At 49.4% G+C, this 20,987-nt stretch overlaps 1 protein-coding gene across 1 annotated transcript; it reads right to left on the minus strand.

Moving 5' to 3' along the window:
* Nucleotides 1–16,457: 16,457 nt before the first annotated feature.
* Nucleotides 16,458–20,940, minus strand: SPACDR (sperm acrosome developmental regulator). The gene is made up of 3 exons (XM_088796737.1): nucleotides 19,788–20,940; nucleotides 19,186–19,509; nucleotides 16,458–16,924 (listed from the first exon to the last, which is right to left on the minus strand). The coding sequence occupies exons 1-3, from the start codon at nucleotides 19,839–19,841 to the stop codon at nucleotides 16,691–16,693; spliced, it is 612 nt and encodes a 203-aa protein (XP_088652863.1). The 5' UTR covers nucleotides 19,842–20,940; the 3' UTR covers nucleotides 16,458–16,690.
* Nucleotides 20,941–20,987: the final 47 nt, after the last annotated feature.

Genomic DNA, 20,987 nt, shown 5'->3' on the forward strand with positions numbered 1-20,987 from the left:
CTCTCCCAAAACTACTGGGACAGGGGGCCTCAGCCTCCACAGATCACCACCCCACATCATCCAAAGAGTGAGCCATCCCTCAAAGCCATTCTCCTGTATCTCAGCCTGTGTTTCTGCCCCCATTGTCTCTACCTCCCCCAGGCTGTTCCCAAGAGGTGTCCAGGCAGTGGCTGAGCCCTGTCCTAGAACCTTGGGTGATCAATGCAGAGGGGACCCTAGGACTTATGAGAAAACTGACCCAGGGTCATCAGCTGGTAGTTACAGAGCCCAGGGCCTGCCTCTGTGTGGTGCTCCACCCTTCCTCCCCCCACACCACCTCTGCCATTTCTGCTCAGGCAAGGAGGGACCATGTTCCCCAGCACAGCATCTGCCACAGAAAGAGAAAATAAGTATTTGTCAAATAAGAGAAAAGTAACTCTTTTCTGATTATAAACAGTTTCTGACAGTTTGGGATTTGATTAATGTGGTGATTTTTAAAAAAAAGAAATTGGCCAAAAATTCCTTGACACTCCTTCCATTGAGAGGTGGGAGCCAATGTCCCCTCCCCTTGAATTGGAGCAGGATTGTGACTCGCATGCAGCCTCCTGAAGCAACTTGGCCTTTTTCTACAGGCCACGCCCCCCCCCACCTCATGCCCCCCAGCTGGGAGCTGGAGTGGGAGAGGGCGTGTGGAGAGGGCCAGCCTGAGGGTAGCCCTGCATAGAATCCTCCTAAGAGCTGGGTCACCTCCTTTTGTTGTGTAAATTAAGCAACTCCTGATAAGCATCACATTTCATCCTGTGCCCTGGCTGCCAGGGAGCTCAATGCCACAGTTTGACCAGACTGCAATAACTAACCTTGGCCTAGGTTTCTAACATGTTTCTCTTCTTCTAGACTTAAAGAAAGAAAAATGAACGTAACACCTATATCACGGGATTGCTGGGAGGATTACAAGGATACATTTAACAACTTTCAGAACCTACTATATGCTAGGCATTGTGCTAGCTGCTTGAAACAAAACTCTGCCTATTATTCCCATTTTGCAGATGAGGAAATGTATCTACAAACAAAGAGGCCAAGTGATTTGCTCAAAGTCCTACAGCAAGTACGTATAATAGGACCACATGCTAGTGCACTTTTCATAGATTTAAAAGAACGCATGTGTGAAAACATCTAAAGCAACAATGGTTTCCTTCCATCTTTGAGCTCCCTCAGCCCATCTGAACATCCCTCAGCTGGGTCACTTCTCAACCATCAGTTTACCCCCTCAATTGTGAACTGACAAGGTGAGGGACTGTGGTGAATCACCTTTAAAACCACCTGGCACTCAGTAAATGTGTGTTGAGTGAACAAAAAACACACCACTCTATTCCATGACTTGTTTTAAAGGCTCCTTCATTCATCCCACAAATATCTACTGAGCACCTACTCTGAAGATCTAGGCACTGCAGTAAGTCCTCCATGGACATCGTTAAGTCCCACCAGTCACCATGAGTTACTATAGGTCCTATTATCCACAGTTTTTCAATGAGGAGTCTAAAACTGTTCTCAGACTCCAGTATGCATCGGACTCTCCCAGAGTTTATTAAACACAGAATACTGGGCTCCACCTCAGTCTCTGATTCAGTAGATATTACCTGAGAAATTACATTTCTAATAAGCTCCCAGATGCTGCAGATGCTGCTGGCCCCTGGTCCACACTGGTAAGTAGTGATGTCTCAGTCAACTCCCAGGTCTGTCTGACTGCCCAGCCTCTAATCCACAATGCCTAGTGCTTTCTAACTTGGGGGGGAAGGGGGTAGGTGGCATGAAATAGTGTTTGTTTGCACAAACACTATTTGGAATACACAACTGGGGGAGAAATTCAGCCGTCCCCTCCAGTCTTTCCTGCCCCACCCCTCCCTCTCCTTTCTGGAGGCTCCTGAGAGTTTGGCCTAGAGCTGGTCCTGGGACCGCTCCTATTCTCATCTTCTCTCCTCAGTGTCCCCCAGGATGTTGCCCACACCCTCACCTTGGCGGCATCCCCATCCCTGGGGGGCTGGGATTGAAGACCCCAAGGTAGGAAGGATTTGGTCATAAGGACCATCTAGTCTTGAGAGGGTTTCTCCAGACTCCAGAGAGTTACCAAGGGAAAAGGGAGAAAGCAGGAAAAGAAAGGGTGGGAGGTGGGAGACAGGTGGAGTGTTGGAGGTACCAGGGAGGGAAGCCTGGTGTTGGGATTATAGAGGAATGACTGGGGTCTCTCTGTGGGGAAAGGGAAGGGGAGCCATGTCAGGAAGGGTAGGGGGTATTTAGCAGGAGGTCCTATTGTATGGAGAAGTTGATGAGGAGGGTTTATGTCCAGCCATGCCCATCCAGTAGTCTCCATCACCTTAAGGTCCAGAAGGTGGTCACACAGCTGGTCACCAATTACGCTCAGCAAGTGTTGGGTTGCAACATGCTCAAGAAACTGAGGCCTTAGACACAGAGTTTTAGGAGACAGAAACCTAGGCTGCTAGCATAGTCCTAAGAATCAGGGCTCAGCCCCCTCCCCACAGTTACTCCCCCCACCAAACAGTGTCAGTCCTCTAACCTGAGAAAAAACCCCAAATGTCCAGTACTCTTCCTATTGGCATCCCAAGCCTAGGAAAGGCTTGTTACTCTGGCAGCAAAGGGTTGAGGCTGGTTGGTTCTGGGATGGAGGAACAGAGGGAGCTGCAGATGGGGCCTGGGTAGCCCAGCAGGAAGTGAACTTGGTGGAGAAAGAAGCCTTTCCACACCAGTGTGCTGTGACCACAGAGGGGTCTGTGTACACAGAGAACACATCTTCAGTTGCAGGTCCGAAGTCCGCACCTGGGGACAGAGAGAGGTGGACTAGGGACTCACATCCCACAGAGGAATGGGCCTGGGGCCAGAAGTCAAAGAATTCCCCCCAGCAACACCATCTCTCTCTTTGCCTCAGTCTCCTCATCTGTAAAATAGGGGAACGTTGGGACAGGAAGCTTATATTAGATCTCCAAGCAGCTACTGTTCCAGACAGTATAGAGAGCCAACATCCCCTCTCCCAACACACTTCAGTCCTATGCCACCACCCAGGGGCTGATCCCCTCCCTTTGGCACCTCCTGAGGCCAGCCCCTTCCTCCCCCGACCCGACTCCCACTTCTCCCCAAGACTCCAGCATCCCCCTCCCAATTGGCCAAGGCATCCTCCCCCCCAGCCCCCACCAGCCTCACTCCCAGCCACCAGCAGCAGCTCCTCAGAATAGCATGCCCATAATTGTCAGGCCCAGCAGTCACCCCAGGAAGCTGCTGGGTTTCCTGATGCAGCTTAAAAGTGGTGGGTCTTGGCTCAAGGATGCTGGAGATCAGCTGTTCTTTGGTAGTAGGAAAAAAGCACAAAATGGGTGAGAGCTGGAGGTGTGGAGCAGGTCAGATCCCCTGCCAGGAGTGAGTTCTGTGCTTTGGGAGTCAACCAATGAGTGAGGAACTGGTGTAAGAAGGATACAGGCTCAAATGGAGGAATGGGAGAGTTGTGGGAGCCCCACCATGGCCTGGAGATAAGCCGGGGCATTTGGGCCAGACCAGGGTTCCCAAATGGGATCAACTTCTCCTCTCCGTTTTCCACCTTCAGGCCAAGGGTCCCAGCCGAGGGTGTTCCTCCACCCCATTGCAGCCTAGCTGTCTCACCCCTTCTCCATTTCCAGGAGACTGGCTCTCCATGCCCTCTTCCTACACCCCTCCAGACCCCAGGCCAGCCTCCACCACCCCACCCCCAAATTTATCTTTGCCCCACTTGGTGCTAAAAGCACTCATGCAGTGAACTTGATGCTCCAGAGACCAGGTCAATCCTCTCCGGATGCCCTCCTCCCATCCCCAAATCTGCAGGGTGCCCAGTGTGGTTCCAAGACATGGAGAATGCCTCCCCTCAGCCCTGTAGTATCAGGTTGGAGGGCTTATATGCCTGGCTCATAGGGTTCATCCACCTGGCCTGTACACCCCAGGAACTGTGTCTCATCTTGCTCACAAGACACTCTTATCTTGTGATAGGGAATGGGGAAGGGGTAGTTATGACCTGGCAGACAAGGTGACCCCCGAGACACACACACACACACACACACACACACACACACACACACACACACACACACACTACAGGGCCCACTGAGCCATGTCACAAGATGTCATAGGACACTATCACTCCCCCAAAGGAAATTAGGTACCCTAGGCCAGGCTCTGTGAAGACTGTCGGCCCTGTAGGAAGCCAATCAGGGCACAAGATATAACTGCCAGAGAAAGAAAGAAATGTGGGGAGATGTCTGCAAGGACAGCAGGCCAGCCCGGAAGACTACTTTGTGTGAATTAGAAAAATATGCCCCTTCCTCAAAGTCCTTTACTGCCATCTGGTGGGAAATTGCCCTATGGGTTCTATACATCTGTCCACTATGGAGACGTGCAGTGCATAACACAACCTGTACAATGTTAAGGGCTGACTCTGAGGGATATAGAAGGCGGCGTCAAGAGAAAGAAGGACGGACCCTGTGTCCAATCAAGGAGGTGGCAAAAGCAGTGGTGAATGACAAGGCCTCCAGGCCTAGCCGACCTGTGTCCACTCTCACATCACTAACTGGGGAATTGGGGGAATAATGGAATCCCTCTAAGCCACAATGTACTGACTTGGAAAATGGGGGTGATGGCCTTAGGGCCTAAGGGACGGCCTACCCTTAGGACTAAATGACAGATGGAGGCAAAACTTGCTGGTTATGAAGTGCCCCAGTGATGGACATGGCAACAAGAACAACAGCTGATTCAGAGAGAGGGGAAGAGGCAGAGAAAGAGGCCAGCTGTTCCTGGCCAGCAGCCAGGGTTTCACTAACTTGTTGAGAAGTTGATTTAACTAGAAATTAACTGTCCCATGGAACCAGTGTCACCAACGGCCGATGGCCCACTACAGTAGGCCGATCCTGAGTGTTTAAGGGTAATGGGCAGGAGGTCCTCCATCAGCTAATGCTGTCGGAACCGCGGGGATGTGTGGGGTTCAGGGGGGCTCACACAAGAATGCCTCCCTGTTGGGGGACGCCACCACCAGTCCTGCATTTCCACCGCTGCCTCCCTCTCTCGCCCCGAGGCCGCTGCGAGCTCCCCAATCCCGGCCCAGAGAGGCACGGCGGGAGGGCGTTCGTGCACTGCAGCGCCACCTGGAGCTTGGGACCGCTAGGTGATAGGTCGTCCAGGTGCCTTAGCTTTACGGCCGACCTTCGGGGCCTTCCAGCATTACTACCTGACCCCAACAGGTCCCACCCCCGGGCTTCTGTGGGTTTGCACCCACCAGACAGGGTGGGAGATCAGACTAGACAGAGGGAGGAGGCGGGAGAGACCACGCCTCCCAGAGGCCCCGCCCCTTCCGGCGGTGCGGACAGGGTCTTGACTGACAGGATGTTGTCACCACGGGGTTGGGCAGGTGTCCAGGTCCAGCACGCACTCCATGCATTGTGTACCCTTCTTTCCCCTTCCTCAGTGACCCTTGAGTAAAGTTCAAATTCCTTCCTTTTCCAGCCTTAGATCCCCTCCCCACCCAAGGGGAGCCCTCATCCTCCAGGCCTGAGCCTTCAACGACCTGGAAGTGCCTTCCATGACCTTACCCCAGGGCAGCCTCTGGAACAGGGGTGCCCCATGAAACTCATCTCAGGTTAAAATATAGATTCCTTTCAAGCCAGTAATCTGTTTTGTTTTGTTTTAATTGGGGAATATTGGGGAACAGTGTGTTTCTCCAGGGACCATCAGCTCCAAGTCGTTGTCCTTCAATCTAGTTGTGGAGGGAGAAGCTCAGCTCCAAGTCCAGTCACCGTTTTCAATCTTATTTGCAGGGGGCGCAGCCCACCATCCCATGCTGGAATTGAACCAGCAACCTTGTGGTTGAGAGCGCGCGCTCTAACCAACTGAGCCATCCTGCTGCCCCAGGAATCTGTATTTTTAAGAAGCTTCCAGATGATTCTGATGTGTCCTAGGCTTCAGAATCTGACAGTCCGCATTCCCATGCAAAGTGGCAGTGGTTCTCAAACTGAAACAGGTTTGTCAAAACAGATGGGCCCCGTGCCCAGAGTTTCTGATTCAGTGACTGGTTGCACTGCTACCAGTCTCGGGGATGCTGATGCTGCTGGTCCAGAACCACTTCTTTAATAATACATGTAGCAGAAGAGCTATTCACCTGTTGCCAGTTAGCTGGGTACCAAGTCCTGTGCAAGGCACTTTACATTCATACAGCCGTGTGAAACAAATATTTACCGTATTTTCTGGATAAAGAGAACAAGATTCAGACAGGTTAACTCATTTGCTCAAGGTCACAGAGCCAGGAAAGACAGAATTTGAACCCAAGTCTTTCTGAACCCAAAGCCTAGGCTGGCCCCACCTCCTATGCACTGCTGGTTATCACCTCCCAAGGGCTTGTCTTGTTTCTACAATTCACCAGACACTCCCTGGAGCCTGAGAAGGTGCAGGATAGGGTTTTGAAGCCCCCCTCCCACACTGCCATGGGATCAGGGGGTCTGACTTTGCTGGGTGTCAGGTTTTTTGCCCAGAGAGCTCATGAAAAGGGAACAGGGAAACCAACTCTTTGCATGGTGCTGACCTCTAGTTTCTTCACTCTCACTCACACTGGGAGTGGAAGTTACCCTGACTTCTCTCTGATTGGCTCCAAAAAGAGTTTTCTGGACAGGCCACCTGGGGTAGGAGAAGGGAACGACACTCAGGTAGAGCAAGATGGAGGCAGGACGGCTGGGTCCTGACAGGAGAAAGGAAAGAGGGTGCCGCACAGGTGCCTGGGCACCTCATCAGTGCTGCCTGGAAGTGTTGCCCAGACAGGTCCCAGGTGGAAGCATCTCTTTAGGGACAGGGACACAGGTCAGACCACAGTTGCAGACTGGGTGGAAAGCTGAGCAGCGAATTTCAATGGGGCCCTCAGTGAAGGACTGTGTGGGGAAGAAATGAAATCTAAGTGGGCAGGGAGGAATGAGGAGGTCTCCCGCCTGTGACTTCCCACCCCTGCCTACTTAAGACCTGGGCATCTCCCTGAGACAGGGGATCAGCAGCCCCTCTCAACAGTGCTTATTCTCCTCTGCCTCTTTCTCAAGGCTTCCAGGTTTGTGCCTCTCCCCACTGGCTCCTGAGTCTTAAAGGTCCTCTTGGGGAGCACAGCCTGAGAAGGGAGCACAGTTTAGGAGCCAGAGATAGGACGTGAGTCTGAACCCTGAAAGCCATCGCTGAACTCATCAAGTGGGGAGGCCAGGACCGAGTAGTACATACCCATTATGTAATCCTTCCATACCCCAACCATCCACGGAGCACCTATGCCTGCCAGGTAAGCCCAGGACATAGGGGGTAGATGGAATAAAGCCCAGGGGTCTGGGGGTGGGTGGGTGGGGAATTAAGGGAAGGACTCCCTGAGGTAGAGAGTAGGTCTGAAGGAGGAATGAGAGCAAGCCAGGTAAAGAATGGAAGGGAGCAACTTTCAAAACAGAAGAATCAGCATTTGGAAAGACCCAGAGGGAAGAGTAATAAACTGAAACTAGCCAAGCACAGTGGACGTGACTACAAAGGGAGACCTGGACAGATGAGGAGAGACAAAACCAAACAGGTGGGCAGGGACCATAGCCAGGAGCTGAAGTAAGGAGTTTGGATTTTATCCTGAATGCTACAAGACCCCCTGAAAAGATCTTAAATGGAGGGAGAGACAACATGCTCCAAGTCACATTAAAAAGATCTCTCTAACCCGATTTTAAAAATTCAAAAATATATTTGCGTGGCAAAAAAAAAAAAAAGAAAAGAAACATAAAATAACCTCACACCTGTTAGAATGGCTATCATCAAAAAAACAAGAAATACCAAGTGTTGGAGAGGATGTGGAGAAAAAGGAACACAAATACACTGTTGGTGGGAATGTAAATTGGTACAGCCACTATGGAAAACAATGTGGAGGTTCCTCAAAAAATTAAAACTAGAACTACCATACCATCCATCAATTCCACTTCTGGATATTTATCCAAAGAAAATAAAAATACAAACTTGAAAAGATATCTGTACCTTCATGTTCATTGCAGCATTATTTTCAATAGCCAAGAAATGGAGACAACTTAAGTATCCATTGATGGATGAGTAGATAAAGAAAATGTGATATATATACATATATATATATATACACACACACACAATGGGATACTACTGAGCCATAAGAAAGAAGGAAATCCTGCCATTTGTGACAACATCAATGGACCTCAAGGGCATTATGCTAAATTAAATAGGTCAAACAAAGACCAATACTGTGTGATCTCACTTATATGTGGAATAGAAGAAAAAAAAAGGTGTAAATACAGAGAACAGATTAGTGGTTGCCAGAAAGAGGAGTGAAATGTGGGCAGGGGTGAAGGTGGGCAAAACGCACAAACTTCCAGTTATAAAATAAATAAGTCCTGGGATGTAATGAACAGCATGGACTACAGGTGATAATATTGTATTGTGTATTGGGGGAAAAAACATAAAATAACAGTTAAAACAATTTTTGAAAGGAAGAATAAAGTGGGAGGAATCACTCTACCCAATGTTAGGTGACTATAGTAATAAACACAGTGTGGTGTTGGCAAAGGACAGATGCTTAGATCAGTGGAACAGAATACAAAACCCAGAATTAGACCCACAGACTCACACAAATGCGCCCAACTGATACAGGTGCAAAAGGAATTCAACAGAGAAAGGACAGTCTATTCAACAAGGGGTGTTGGAGCAATGGAACCTCCATAAGCAAAAAAAAAAAAAAAAAAAAAAAGAAAGTGAACCTTGCCCTAAACCTCACACCTTATACAAAAATTAACTCAAAATGGATCACAGACTGAAGTGTAAAATGTAAAACTATAAAATATAGAAGAAAATCTTCAGGACCTTCAGACTAGGGGAAGAGTCCTTAGACTTGACACCAGAGGCACAATTCAGAAAAGGAAACTTTGATAAATTGGACTCAACAAAAATAAAAATTTTTATTCTGTGAAAGGCCCTGCTAAGAGGTTGGAATGACAGTTACAGACTGTGACAATATATTTGAAAATGACATATCCAACAAAGTATATATGTAAAACTCTCAAAGCTCAAAAGTTAAAAAGAACAATAAACAGTCCAATTAGAAAATGGGCAAAACATATCAACAGACATTTCACTACAGAGGATATACAGATGGCAATTAGTTGAACATACATGAAAATATGTTTTACTGCATTAGCCATTAGGGAAATGCAAATTAAAACCGTAACAAGATATCACTACACACCTATCAAAATGGCTAAAATAAAATTTTAAAAAATAGTGTAACAGCAAATACTGGTGAGGATGTGGAATAACTGGATAACTCATACATTGCTGGTGGGAATGTAAAATAGTACAGCTGCTCTGGAAGAGCATGGCAATTTCCTACAAAACTAAACATGTACTTACTATATGACCCAGCAATTGCACTGTTGCTCCATTGAAATGAAAACCTACATTCACACAAAAATCTGTACACAAATGTTCATAGAAGCTTAATTTGTAAGAGCCCCAAACTGGAAAAACCCAAATTTCCTTAATTGGTAACTGGTTAAACAGACTGTGGTACAATGCCTCCATGGAATACTGCTTCTCAATAAAAAGCAACACACTATTGATACTTGCAACGACTTGGATGAATCTCAAGGGAATTTTATGCTGCATAGAAAAAAGCCAGTCATAAGAGGTTATATACTATATGATTCTATTTATATAATATTCTTGAAATGACGTTATAGAGAAGGAGAACAGGTCAATCATTGCCAGAGGTTATGGGGTGGAGGATTGGAAGGAGGGGAAAAGGTGGCTAAGGCTATAAAAGGGTAGCATGAGACATCCCTGTGATGGGACTGTTCTGTGTCTTGACTGTAGTGGTGGTCACATGAATCAACATGTCATAAAATTGCATGGAACTAAATACACATGCACACACACAAATAAGTACATGTAAAACAGGTGAAATCTGAATAAGGTCAGTGGATTGCGTCAATGTCAATTTCCTGGTGGTGATGTGGTACTATAGTTATGCAAGATGTTGCCATTGAGGGAAACTGGATGAAGGATAGACAGGAGCTCTGTATTATTTCTAATGACTGCATGTGAATCCACGTTATTTCAAAATAAAAAGTTAATAAAAGAAAGAAAATGGAGGACTGTGTTACAATATTTGCTATTTGCAATCCATGTCATAGATAAAGGACTAATGTCCCTAATATATAAAGAGCTCCTAGACATCAATAAGAAAAAAATAATAAAAATAAATGTGTAGACAGCCCATAATGCATGGCAGGCACTGTTCTAAGTTTTTTCCATGCATTAATTCATTAAATCCTCGCAACAAACCTGTATCATCTCCATTTTATAGGTGAGATGACTGAGGCACAGAGAAGTTAAGCAACTTGCCCAAGGCCATATAGCTAGAGGTAGAGTCAGGATTTAAAACTCAGCATTCTGACTCCAGAGTGCAAGCTCTTAAACTCTATATTAAACTTTTAAATGCTATGGGTCTCTAAAAAAAGACCCACAATACAGTATAAACATCACCGGAGCATATAAATAATAAAAGAAAAACAACTGGGTCTTAAACATAGAGGAAAGAGAAAACCAGGGAAGGTGGTGCAGAACCCCTGCACCCAGGGGACGCCTTCTTACGGCCTCATCTGCCCCAGCGTGGACAAGCCCGGCAGACACCACACCTCACTGCACAGTGCACAGACTCCACAAAAGACCAACCCCACCTTCCAAAACCTGCCCCTTTGCAGCCACTCACTGCAGGAGGCAAGCAGAGAGAAGGCTGTTCCTCAGCTTTAGCAGACAGACAGACACCAACATCCCAGGTAAGGTGGGCAGAGAGGTGTGGGGCAGGTGGGCTCAGCTTTGGAACTAAGTGTACTGGAAGGGAAGGGGAAATCCCTCCCTTAATCCATCTCCTCCTTGGAGATCTTCCTGGCTGTCTGCCCAGTCCTCCAGACTGACCCCAGGAACAGACAGGCAGGTCCAGTAACGGGTGGACAGTGCTGGAAAATCCAGCAGCAATGACCTAGGGAACAAAGAACTCGGCATGACCCACCACCACAAACACCTGCTCCCAGACCTACAGTCCTCCTGGCCCCTTGGAAAAGCTCCAGCCCTCTGAGCCCCACAGGTACTCCCCCACAATTCTATACCTCCAAGTCCTGGGGGACCATGGGCATATCTGGCAGGGGGAGGGAGGGCAGTTGCAGACAAAGGATTTTGGGCCCACAGTTCTGGAGACTAACATCTTATCTGACTGGTGACTCTTCCCTCATATAGAGAGTAAAGAATGCTCTAGAATCTTACAATCTTTTCTTCTAGTTGACCTTAGCCCTTCCACTTCTGAGAGGAAAATGGGAACAAGTGAAAATATAGTTACAGGGGCCAGCCCGGTGGCTCAGGCGGTTGGAGTGCCGTGCCGAGGTCACCGGTTTGATTCCCACATGGTCAGCCGGTGAGAGCTGCCATGAGCTGCCGTGAGGGGACGACCGGCGACTGGTGACCAATTGCCCCAGCCAGGGGGAGCACAAGGCTCATAATATCAGCATGCGCCAGGGAGCTGTGTCCTACACAACTAGACTGAGAAACAACGGCTTGAACCAGAGTGGGGTGGGGGGCGAGGCGGAAGAAAGGGGGGGGGGACAGAAAATATAGCTACAGACACCCACAAGTACATACAACAAGCACATGCACCTGTGTACATTCAGCTGTAGAAACACCCAGTGTGCATGTCTGAGAATAGCTTAGGCCAAGGCCTTCATGCCTGTGCCCAGCCCACAGTGAGGCTCAGTCAGGGCTGGCTCTCCTCCCCCAGGGCTCAAATACTAAAGTGGATGAGGCGCAAGGGTAGGGAGGGACATGAGTAGAAAGAAGATGTGGTTCCAGGACTGGGACTTTATCTCTGAGTTGAAAGGCTTAAATCAAGAATGTTTCACCTGGGTCAACTCTCTCCATGGAAGCTTTGGGCTGATAGGAAGCAGGGCTGAAGGAAGTTGGGATCACCATGTGACCCCAACCCTGAAAAGTATGTAGTGGATAAAGACAGCACAGGACTCACACCAGAACCCCTGGAAGCTGGCAGGGAGCTGAGCAATCAGTGGTTCAACCCAGCATTTTATTTGAAGAGTCGGAGGACCAGTGAAGGGGAAGTGACTCACCCAAATGTGGCAGCAAAGGGATAATAATATTGCAACCAGGTCTCTCTGTCAAGTGTTCTTCCTGCCACCCACCGCACATGCATTCTTTGTCACTTTCTAAGTGGTATTCCCTCCACAAGACAGTTGGTCCCACACACTAGGCAAAGGCTTGCTTTCTGGTTCATTCAGTACTATTTTAGGCCATGGGGTAGTAGCAGCTGAGTCTGTGTTATGCCAGGCATCATCTTCCTGATCCTCATGAAAACCCTGCGATAAGGTACTGCTATTGTCCCCATTGTACAGATGAGGAACTGAGGCTCAGAGAGGCTAACCAATGTACCCAAGGTTACCCGTGCAGGAAGTATTAGCTTAAACCACTTCCCATGCTCTTAGCTACTGCATCTCACTGCTGCCTTCCAAGTATATGGGTAAGAAAGTAAATATAATTTCAGATACTATTAAGCACTATAAAAAAATAAAGCATGGCGAGAGATAGAAGACAGTGAGTGTCTCCTGATGTCTAGGTTATTTGGTCAGGGAAAGATAACTCAAATATGTTCAGAATGGCAAGGATCCCACCACACTAAGAGCTGAGAGAAGGGCATTTTATTTATGTATTTACTTATGTATTTATTTATTTTTGAGAAGGGCTTTTTAGACAAAGGGAACTGTTGGATTTTTTTCATGGACAATGGAAAGACATTGGACGGTTTAAGCAGGGGAGTGACATGTTTTGCTGTGTGATGAATAGTTTGTAGGAGAATCCCAGGGGAAAAGCAGGACAAAGATTAGACATTTTCAGGAAATCTGACGATGATGGGGGAGGAAGGGAAAGGGTCAGGACTGTAAGAGATCCAGGGCATCTGGGACCAGCCCTCTCATTTTGCTCCCCACATTGCTAGGGCCCCCCTCACTAATAGGACGGGTAAGTTTTTAAAATAAAGAAGGACCTCTGGTTCCAGCTGGGCCCATCCATAGCCCTACCACTTCTGCCTCACGGAGTCAAGTGGCTTCAGTGGAAGGGATGTGCCTGGAGTCCAATGGAGACTGGAGGGGATTTTTGCTCCAGACTGTCATCAGGAGGCAGATTTCCCCAGGGGTCACCCTGTTCCCCATTGCTCTCTACTAGGAAAGGACTGGGGTGGGTAAGAATTTTCCTCCCTAAATCTCCACCTCAGGAGATCCCACATGCTTTCCTTCCAAATGGAAAGTTCCTTCGTAGGTTCCACCACAGGCTTTCTAGAGGGCTCTGGGCTGGATTTTGGACCTTCCCCTTCCATTCCCACCCCTTTCTCTCCCACAAGTTTCCTGCCCCCGCTTGGCCAAGCCCAGACAAGGCTCCATCATGCCTGGGGAGAAAAAGAGGGGTGAGAGGTGCCAGCAGCTACCTTGGCTGCTGGCTAAACTCACCTTCTTCCTTCCCCCCTCCCACTCCCAAGACACTAAAGAAACCAAAGGAAAATGAGAGCAATGTTCCTTCCCATAAGCCCACCGCCTCAAGCCCAGATTGGTTCCTGGCCCTGTAGCTACTCATAAGGCTATTTACCAATGACCTTCAGGGACCCAGCCTTCACCAGACCCTTCCCTAACCTCTGTTAAAATCTTAGGTCCCTGGGCCAGCCCGGTGGCTCAGGCGGTTGGAGCTCCGTGCTCCTAATTCCGCGTAGGCTGCCAGTTTGATTCCCACATGGGCCAGTGGGCTCTCAACCACAAGGTTGCCATTTTGATTCCTCGGCTCTCGCAAGGGATGGTTGCTCCGCCCCCTGCAACTAGCAACAGCAACTGGACCTGGAGCTGAGCTGCGCCTTCCACAACTAAGACTGAAAGGACAACAACTTGAAGCTGAACGGCACTCTCTACAACTAAGATTGAAAGGACAACAACTTGACTTGGAAAAAAGTCCTGGAAGTACACACTGTTCCCCAATAAAAGTCCTGTTCCCCTTCCCCCAAAAAATCTTAAAAAATTAAAAAAAAAATCTTAGGTCCCCAATTGGAAGACAAGAAGAGGAGCCCATCTCTAAGGACTTGGAGGGACTTAAACAGTGGATCTTGAGACACTGGGATCTAATAGCGAGGCACCATTCCAAAGCCCTGGGACCCATTAAACCTCAGGCTTTCCTGGGACACAGACCCTGCCCAGCTTGTTCAGCCTGGCCTGTTCAGCCCCAGAACAGTTCCTGGCACATAACAGAGATGTGATGAATAATTAATTGGTGATTGAAAGCCCTAGCAATGAGGCACTGCATTATCAGTCTGTTTTGAAAACAGGCTGAAAACAGGCTTTGACTTCAGGCCAAACTCAGGACTAATTCCCAGCAAAGCCACACCATTCTTGTGGTCAATACTTGCAATGTTACATGTATGTGTGCAAACATGTAACATGTTCTGTGTGAGCTGGACTCATTAGTTGGATGAATGAAAACATGACCGTCGGGACCGACCCGGTGGCTCAGACGGTTAGAGCTCCATGCTCCTAACTCCGAAGGCTGCCGGTTAGATTCCCACATGGGCCAGTGGGCTCTCAACCACAAGGTTGCCAGTTCAATTCCTCAAGTCCGGCAAGGAATGGTGGGCTCCGCCCCCTGCAACTAAGATTGAATACGGCACCTTGAGCTGAGCTGCCTCCTGCCTCCCTGATGGTTCAGTTGGTGGGAGCGCGTCCTCTCAACCACAAGGTTGCCGGTTCGACTCCCGCAAGGGATGGTGGGCTGTGCCCCCTGCAACTAGAAAACAGCAACTGGACCTGGAGCTGAGCTGCGCCCTCCACAACTAAGACTGAAAGGACAACAACTTGAAGCTGAACGGCACCCTCTACAACTAAAACTGAAAGGACAACAACTTGACTTGGGGAAAAAAAAAAAAAAGGCCTGAAGTACACACTGTTCCCCAATAAAGTCCTGTTCCCCTTCCCCAATAAAATCTTTAAAAAAAGAAAAAAAAATGACCGTCCCTCAGTGTTCTCTAAAAAATAAAAGCAATAACACTTCATCATAGAGCTGTTGTGAGAATTACTTACAATGAGACATAAAAATAGTCACAGTAGGTTCTTAATAAGTGGTGGGTGATATGGCTGTAGATATGGAAGTGCAGTGGACAATTAAAAGGCTCAGGGCAGCAGAGCTGTAGGGCCACGCAGCACAGTGCTGCTCCAGACTCTTGGGGGAAAAGGCCTACTGAATTCCCTGCAAGTGGGCTCCAACTCTTCCAAAGATGGGGGGAGGGAGGGGGCGGTGCTGGTGGTGGTGGTGCTGACTTTTTTAGTGAAGCGGACCTTTCCAGTTGCTCCTCACTACCCCCTTAGCTTTGCTCAGGCGCACCGCCAGCTACTCACAACCACTGGGTGAGCAAGACCCAGGAGCACGACCATAAGCATCCTCTCCCCATCTCCTCCACCCCGGCCTCTGCTGCCATCCCTTCCTCCTTCCCCATGCCACCCCAAGCCCTGTGAACCTGAAGTCCCCAAATTTTGCTGTTTTGTGAAATATCCCTGCTTTTCCTTGGGGAGCCACCACTGCGGCTTCGCATGGCCCCGCAAGAGGGCAGGCTAAGACGGAGAGGGGACTTGCGGCTCCACGGTTCCCAGTCGTGTTGCCCTCCATCCCCAACCTCCCTCCAAATCGCCATAACCTCCCACGGGGCATCTCCCCTCCCTCCCGGCTGCAGCACGAACGGTCCACTGGCCAGGACTGGCGGCCAAGGCCCCGCCCCCGTCCGCGTCCGCAGTCCCCAGGGCCCCGGCCGGCGCCGCTGCCGGGAACCCTGGGAGGTGTAGTTTTTTGGCAGCTCTCGGCAAGGCCGTGTCCAGCAGCCCTCGAGGGCCTTCCCCACAGACTTACATCCCACTGGCTGTCGCCATGTGCATCTTCAGACCCAGTGGCCCTCGCTGTGGCAGGGCCCAAGAGCGCCAGAGACCGGGCCGTGGGCTGGCTGCTGGAGGTAGGCAGTTTCCAGCAGGGCCTCTGTGGGGCCTTGGACAAGTCCCATTAATCTCTGCAACAGGCTGTCTTGCAGGACTGCAAGGGAGCACAGGCTCAAGACCGGACATGCAGCGTGTCCTCAATAAACGTGTGTACTGCTATGTTACTGTCCTGGCAGAGTTGCTACAGGCAGTTAAGTCCCTAGAAGTGTGTGTGGACCCAGAGCCAGAGCCACTGCGCCCCACACCCCCCATAGGCCCAGCGGTTACTCCCACACATATTTGGGCCAACAGCTCAGATGCCGCTCCCTGTCCCACCCAAGTTCCCCTCATAGCCTCTGGCCATCCACAAATACACTCTACACCTACTCAGAAATAGCTGATGTTTATTTCCCAACATTTTGATAATTTTTTACAAATTTAATAAACAGAATGAAGGGGAGTGTGTGGGACCCCAGGCCTGGCCCTGGGCTCCTGATGTGAGGTGACAGTATGAAAACATATTCTCACCCACAACTCCTGGTCTATTGCCCTAACCTCTCCTGTCAACCTTACCTAAGAGTGAGGTGGGGGGCTTTCTGATGAAGTGGGGCTCCCCCCTACAGAGGACTCCGTGCATCCTGTTTCAGGCCCTGAACTGTGTCAGGCTGGGGGCAAGTGTGGGCCCAGATGTGGCGCCTTCTGCATCTCTCTTGCCTGCGGGCCAGCTGCCGCAGTTGTTTCCGAATGGACCACAGCACCAGGTACACTTCCCGCAGCATCTCAGCCTCTGGGGACTGCAAAGGGGACCAGGCCCTCATTTGGGAGGTAACCGAGGTAGAACTCACAGATGACTGAAAGAGACAGAAGATGTGCACATGTAAACAGTTTGGTTTAGGGAGAAACCGCTGGTGGGACCACCTGCAGTTAAATAGCCCAGGCTTTTAATTCCACCTCCTTCATCAGGCCTCAGCTCAGGCACTGCCTCCTCCAGGAAGCCTTCTCGAGCTGCATTAGGTGTTCATCTCTAACCTTGTGTTTGCCTCATCATACCATGGTTCATCACTATTTATTCTGCAGATTCGTGTTTTCAACACCAGAATAAAAGATCCTGGAAGACAGGGACCACATCGGACCCACCTTTGAGTCCCCACTAGTATTTCATGGAAAATGTGTTAAAATGAAGACGGACCTCTATCTCCAGCCAGAGCTCCCCCCATGACCTCCAGGTCTGTATATTCCACTACCTCTTAGACATCTCCCTGCAGATGTCTTACCGACATCTCAGCTCATCTTGTCCCAACACCGAAAGTCTGCCCTTGCTCCATTACTGTACCCCCAGTGAATAGCTGCCGCCTGCTCTGACTTCTGTCTCTCCCGATCCCCTCACCATCAGCCAATCGACCACCTGGAGGAACAATTCTACCTCTTAAACATCACTCCAATCCATTAACTTCTTCTACCTGATGCCTCTCCCCCAGTCCAGAATATCCTTCCCTCTTAGCCTGGACTGCAACACCTCCAATGAATCTTCCTGCCTCTCTCTTTTTGTCCCCTTCTGACTCTCCTCCAGAGGGCAGCCAGGTGAACTGTTGGTTTTCTTTTTTTTAATTAGTGCCATAATACTTCAAGGACAAAATTAATTGATTTGGTAGTGATCTATACATTTCCCCTTTTTAAATTAAGTTTTTGACTTTGAGATATTATAGTTTCACATGTAGTTGTGAGAAATAATGGAGTTCTTATATACCCTTTATCCAAGTTCCCTCAATAGTAAAATCTAGTACAATATCAGTTAGGATATTGACATCGACACAATCCACTGAACTTACATTTCCCCAGTTGTACTTGTCCGTGTGTGTGTGTGTGTGTGTGTGTGTGTGTTTAATTCTACCCAATTTTATATCATATGTGTATAGGCTCATGTATTGGATACATAGGCTCATGTATCCAATTACCATGTAAAGATACAGGAGATGTCCATCACCCAAGGATTCCTCATGTTGTCCTTTTATAACAAACCCACTCCCCCACCCCACCTCTGCAGTTCCTAGCAACCACTAAACCACTCTTCAGTTCTCCATTTCTATAATTTTGGTATTTTAAGCATGGTACGTCATATAAATGAAATCACATAGTATGTAACATTTTGGGATTGGTAATTTTCACTCAGCATCATTCCCTTGCAATTCATCTAAATTGATGAATCCATAGTTTGTTACTTTTTATGGCTGAGAAGTATTCCATGATACAGATATATCACAGTTTAACCATTCACCCATTGAAGGACATTTGGGTTCCTTTTGGCTATTATAAATAAAGCCGCTATAAATATTCACGTACAGATTTTTGTGTGAACATAAAATTTCATTCATTCATTAGGATAAACGCCCAAGAGTACAACTGCTGCATCGTATAATAATTGCATATTTAGTGTTATAAGAAACTACCAAACTGTTTTCCAGAGTGGCCATACCATTTTATGTTCCCACCAGCAATGTAGGAGTGCAGGTGAGTTCTCTAAATCAAAATCTGATTGTGTCACTCCTCCACTCAAATGTCTGCAAGGGTTCCTATCGCTCTTAGGGTCAAATTCAAACCCTACAACTGGCCACCCACCCTGCCTTGTACTAGCTGGCCCTCAGCTCCAGGGTCGCTTTACTCTGACCCATACACCTTGGGCCAGCCCTCCACACATTATTCTTTCTTCATGGAACGGAACCCTCCACTCCCTCCACCTTTCCCTAAGCAACCCCCACCCTGCCTCAAGCCAAGCTAAATCCTTTAGGTCTCAGCTTCACCCCTTTTGTTAGAAAGGCCTTCTTTGACTTCCCAGGCCCGGACGAGGTGCCTCTCTCCTGGGCTCCCACAGACCCCTGTGCCTCCTATGTCATACCCCTAAGATACTGACCCAACAATGCCTATAATCTTGTCTATAGGCCCCTTAGTTTGGATAAATCTTGTTCACCATGTATCCTCGGAGCCTGCCTCAGTGCCTAACACTTAATAGAGGCACAGAAAATAAATTTTGAACAAGTAAATGGTGGGAGGAATGAGTCATGGGGGATGGCAAGAGTGGGAGGGCTGTTGGGGACAAGGGGGATATGGTACTGACCTTCCAGCTGCACATTTGCCAGCCGGACTGCAGAGCCGAGACCATGAGCATGGAGACAGACTTGACGGCCGTCCCGGGCAGCTGCAGCAAGGACCGGCCCCTGTGGCCCAGCTCCACCTTAGCCCCGTCTGTTGTCTTGGCCAACATGCAGGGATCAGCCGCTTTGGGGAACACTTCCATTTTGGAGGCCTTAGCCTCTTTGGGGGGCTCAACCAACTTGAAAGTTTCAACCATGCTGGGAGCCTTCTCTACCTTCAATGCACTTTTCTTGGAGTCAGGGTATTCCAAGACAGTTGACTTAGTTTTGTGTTTCCAGAATAAAACCTAAGAACCAAGACAGGGAGAGGAAGGATAGGAGAGAGGGCCAGAGCGGAGACAAATTCAGAAGAAGGGAAGGCACAGAGGGGATGGGACAGTGTGTGTCCCAGCCACCTCCCTGGCTGTTTTACCCCTCACATACTCCCTTCCCTGTCTTGTTTGGCCACAGGATGCCAGGAGGGGTGGGAGCCCAGGTAGGAGGCGTGTTTCTGTGACCTAGAGGTCACCGGCCAGCATCTCCCACCCCAGCATGGCATGAGCAAGGGGCCGTCTCTGAAACTCACCGAGTAAGTAATCTTTCGCCACATCCATTGGAAGAACCTCATGACTATAGCCATTTCTCCCAATACACGAGCCCCAAGTAGGAGGCAGAACCAGCATTTGGTACAGTGGAGGGGGGAGAGGGCGATAGAACAGGCTGCAGGCCAGTGGCCACCACCTAAGGGGTCTCTCAGGAACTTCAAGCACAGCAGTGAAGAAAGAAATAGAGAATCCAGTGGGAAAGCTCACCCTGACGACTCATCCTAGGCCTTTCCTCCCCCCCCTGGGACAGGGAGAGGAGTCAAAGTGGATGAGAACCCAAGCAGAGGGAGAGTTCTAGCCCATTGTGAGAGCCTGGCTGGCCTTGACCCCAACCCCCGAAGCCCTTCCAGGACCCCCGAGGCAATCCTGGCACACTCAGCCCTCTTTCCCCCAGGTCCAGGGAAGGGGAACTAACATTTATGGAGCACCTGGTACTTACTGGGCATTTCCGGTGTATGACGTCCTGTAATTCTCATAGCAGCCTCCAGGTAGGTGTCTTTGTCAGTGCCATGTTACCCATGAGGAAGCTGAGAGTCAGAAAAACCAAAGAACCTTCCCAAGGTCATAAATCTAGGGAGCTATAAGGATGGAGTCCACCCTGGGTTGGCCTCCAGTATCCAGCTCTCCACTGGTTCCCTCTAGTCTGGGGTCAGAGTCCTCTTGAGGCAGAGGCTGCTGTTTTCACTTCTTCCCCACTAGATGGGGTCCTTTTCCCTACCTGGTCTTCTGCCTGGGACAGGAGCGGAGCCCAGGCTGTTAGGGAGGGGCCTGCTCACCCACAGGGCCAGGTCCTCAGCCAGCTGGGGGTGGAAGCCACGGAGGCTGCCGGCCAGACCTGGCGAGGGCACTGTGTGCCCGGGGAGCCTGGCCCACACCCAGCACTGAGACAAGAGGCCCATTCAGGGCCCCCTGCCCCGCCCCCAAGCAGCCACCCGGATCCAGCCCGCAGAGGGGACACGCTGGGAAGCCGGGGGTGGATCCTGCACAATCACCAAAGGCCTCATTGTTTCCCTGTTTCCCCCCTAGCACGTGGGTGGATGCCCCCCTCCCCCTCCGCTCCCTCTGCCTCGCCTTGCCTGCCCCTTCCCAGGACCCTGCAGGCCACTGGCTCCCTCTTCCCGCATCTCTTTTGACCACTCATGTCTAAGCCACATTAAACCTCCCCAGTTTGGGCAAGGTCT

The sequence above is a fragment of the Rhinolophus sinicus genome, chromosome 3 (assembly GCF_057876585.1).
Source record: "Rhinolophus sinicus isolate RSI-liver-muscle chromosome 3, RSI-T2T, whole genome shotgun sequence".
In the NCBI taxonomy this organism is placed as follows: domain Eukaryota; kingdom Metazoa; phylum Chordata; class Mammalia; order Chiroptera; family Rhinolophidae; genus Rhinolophus; species Rhinolophus sinicus.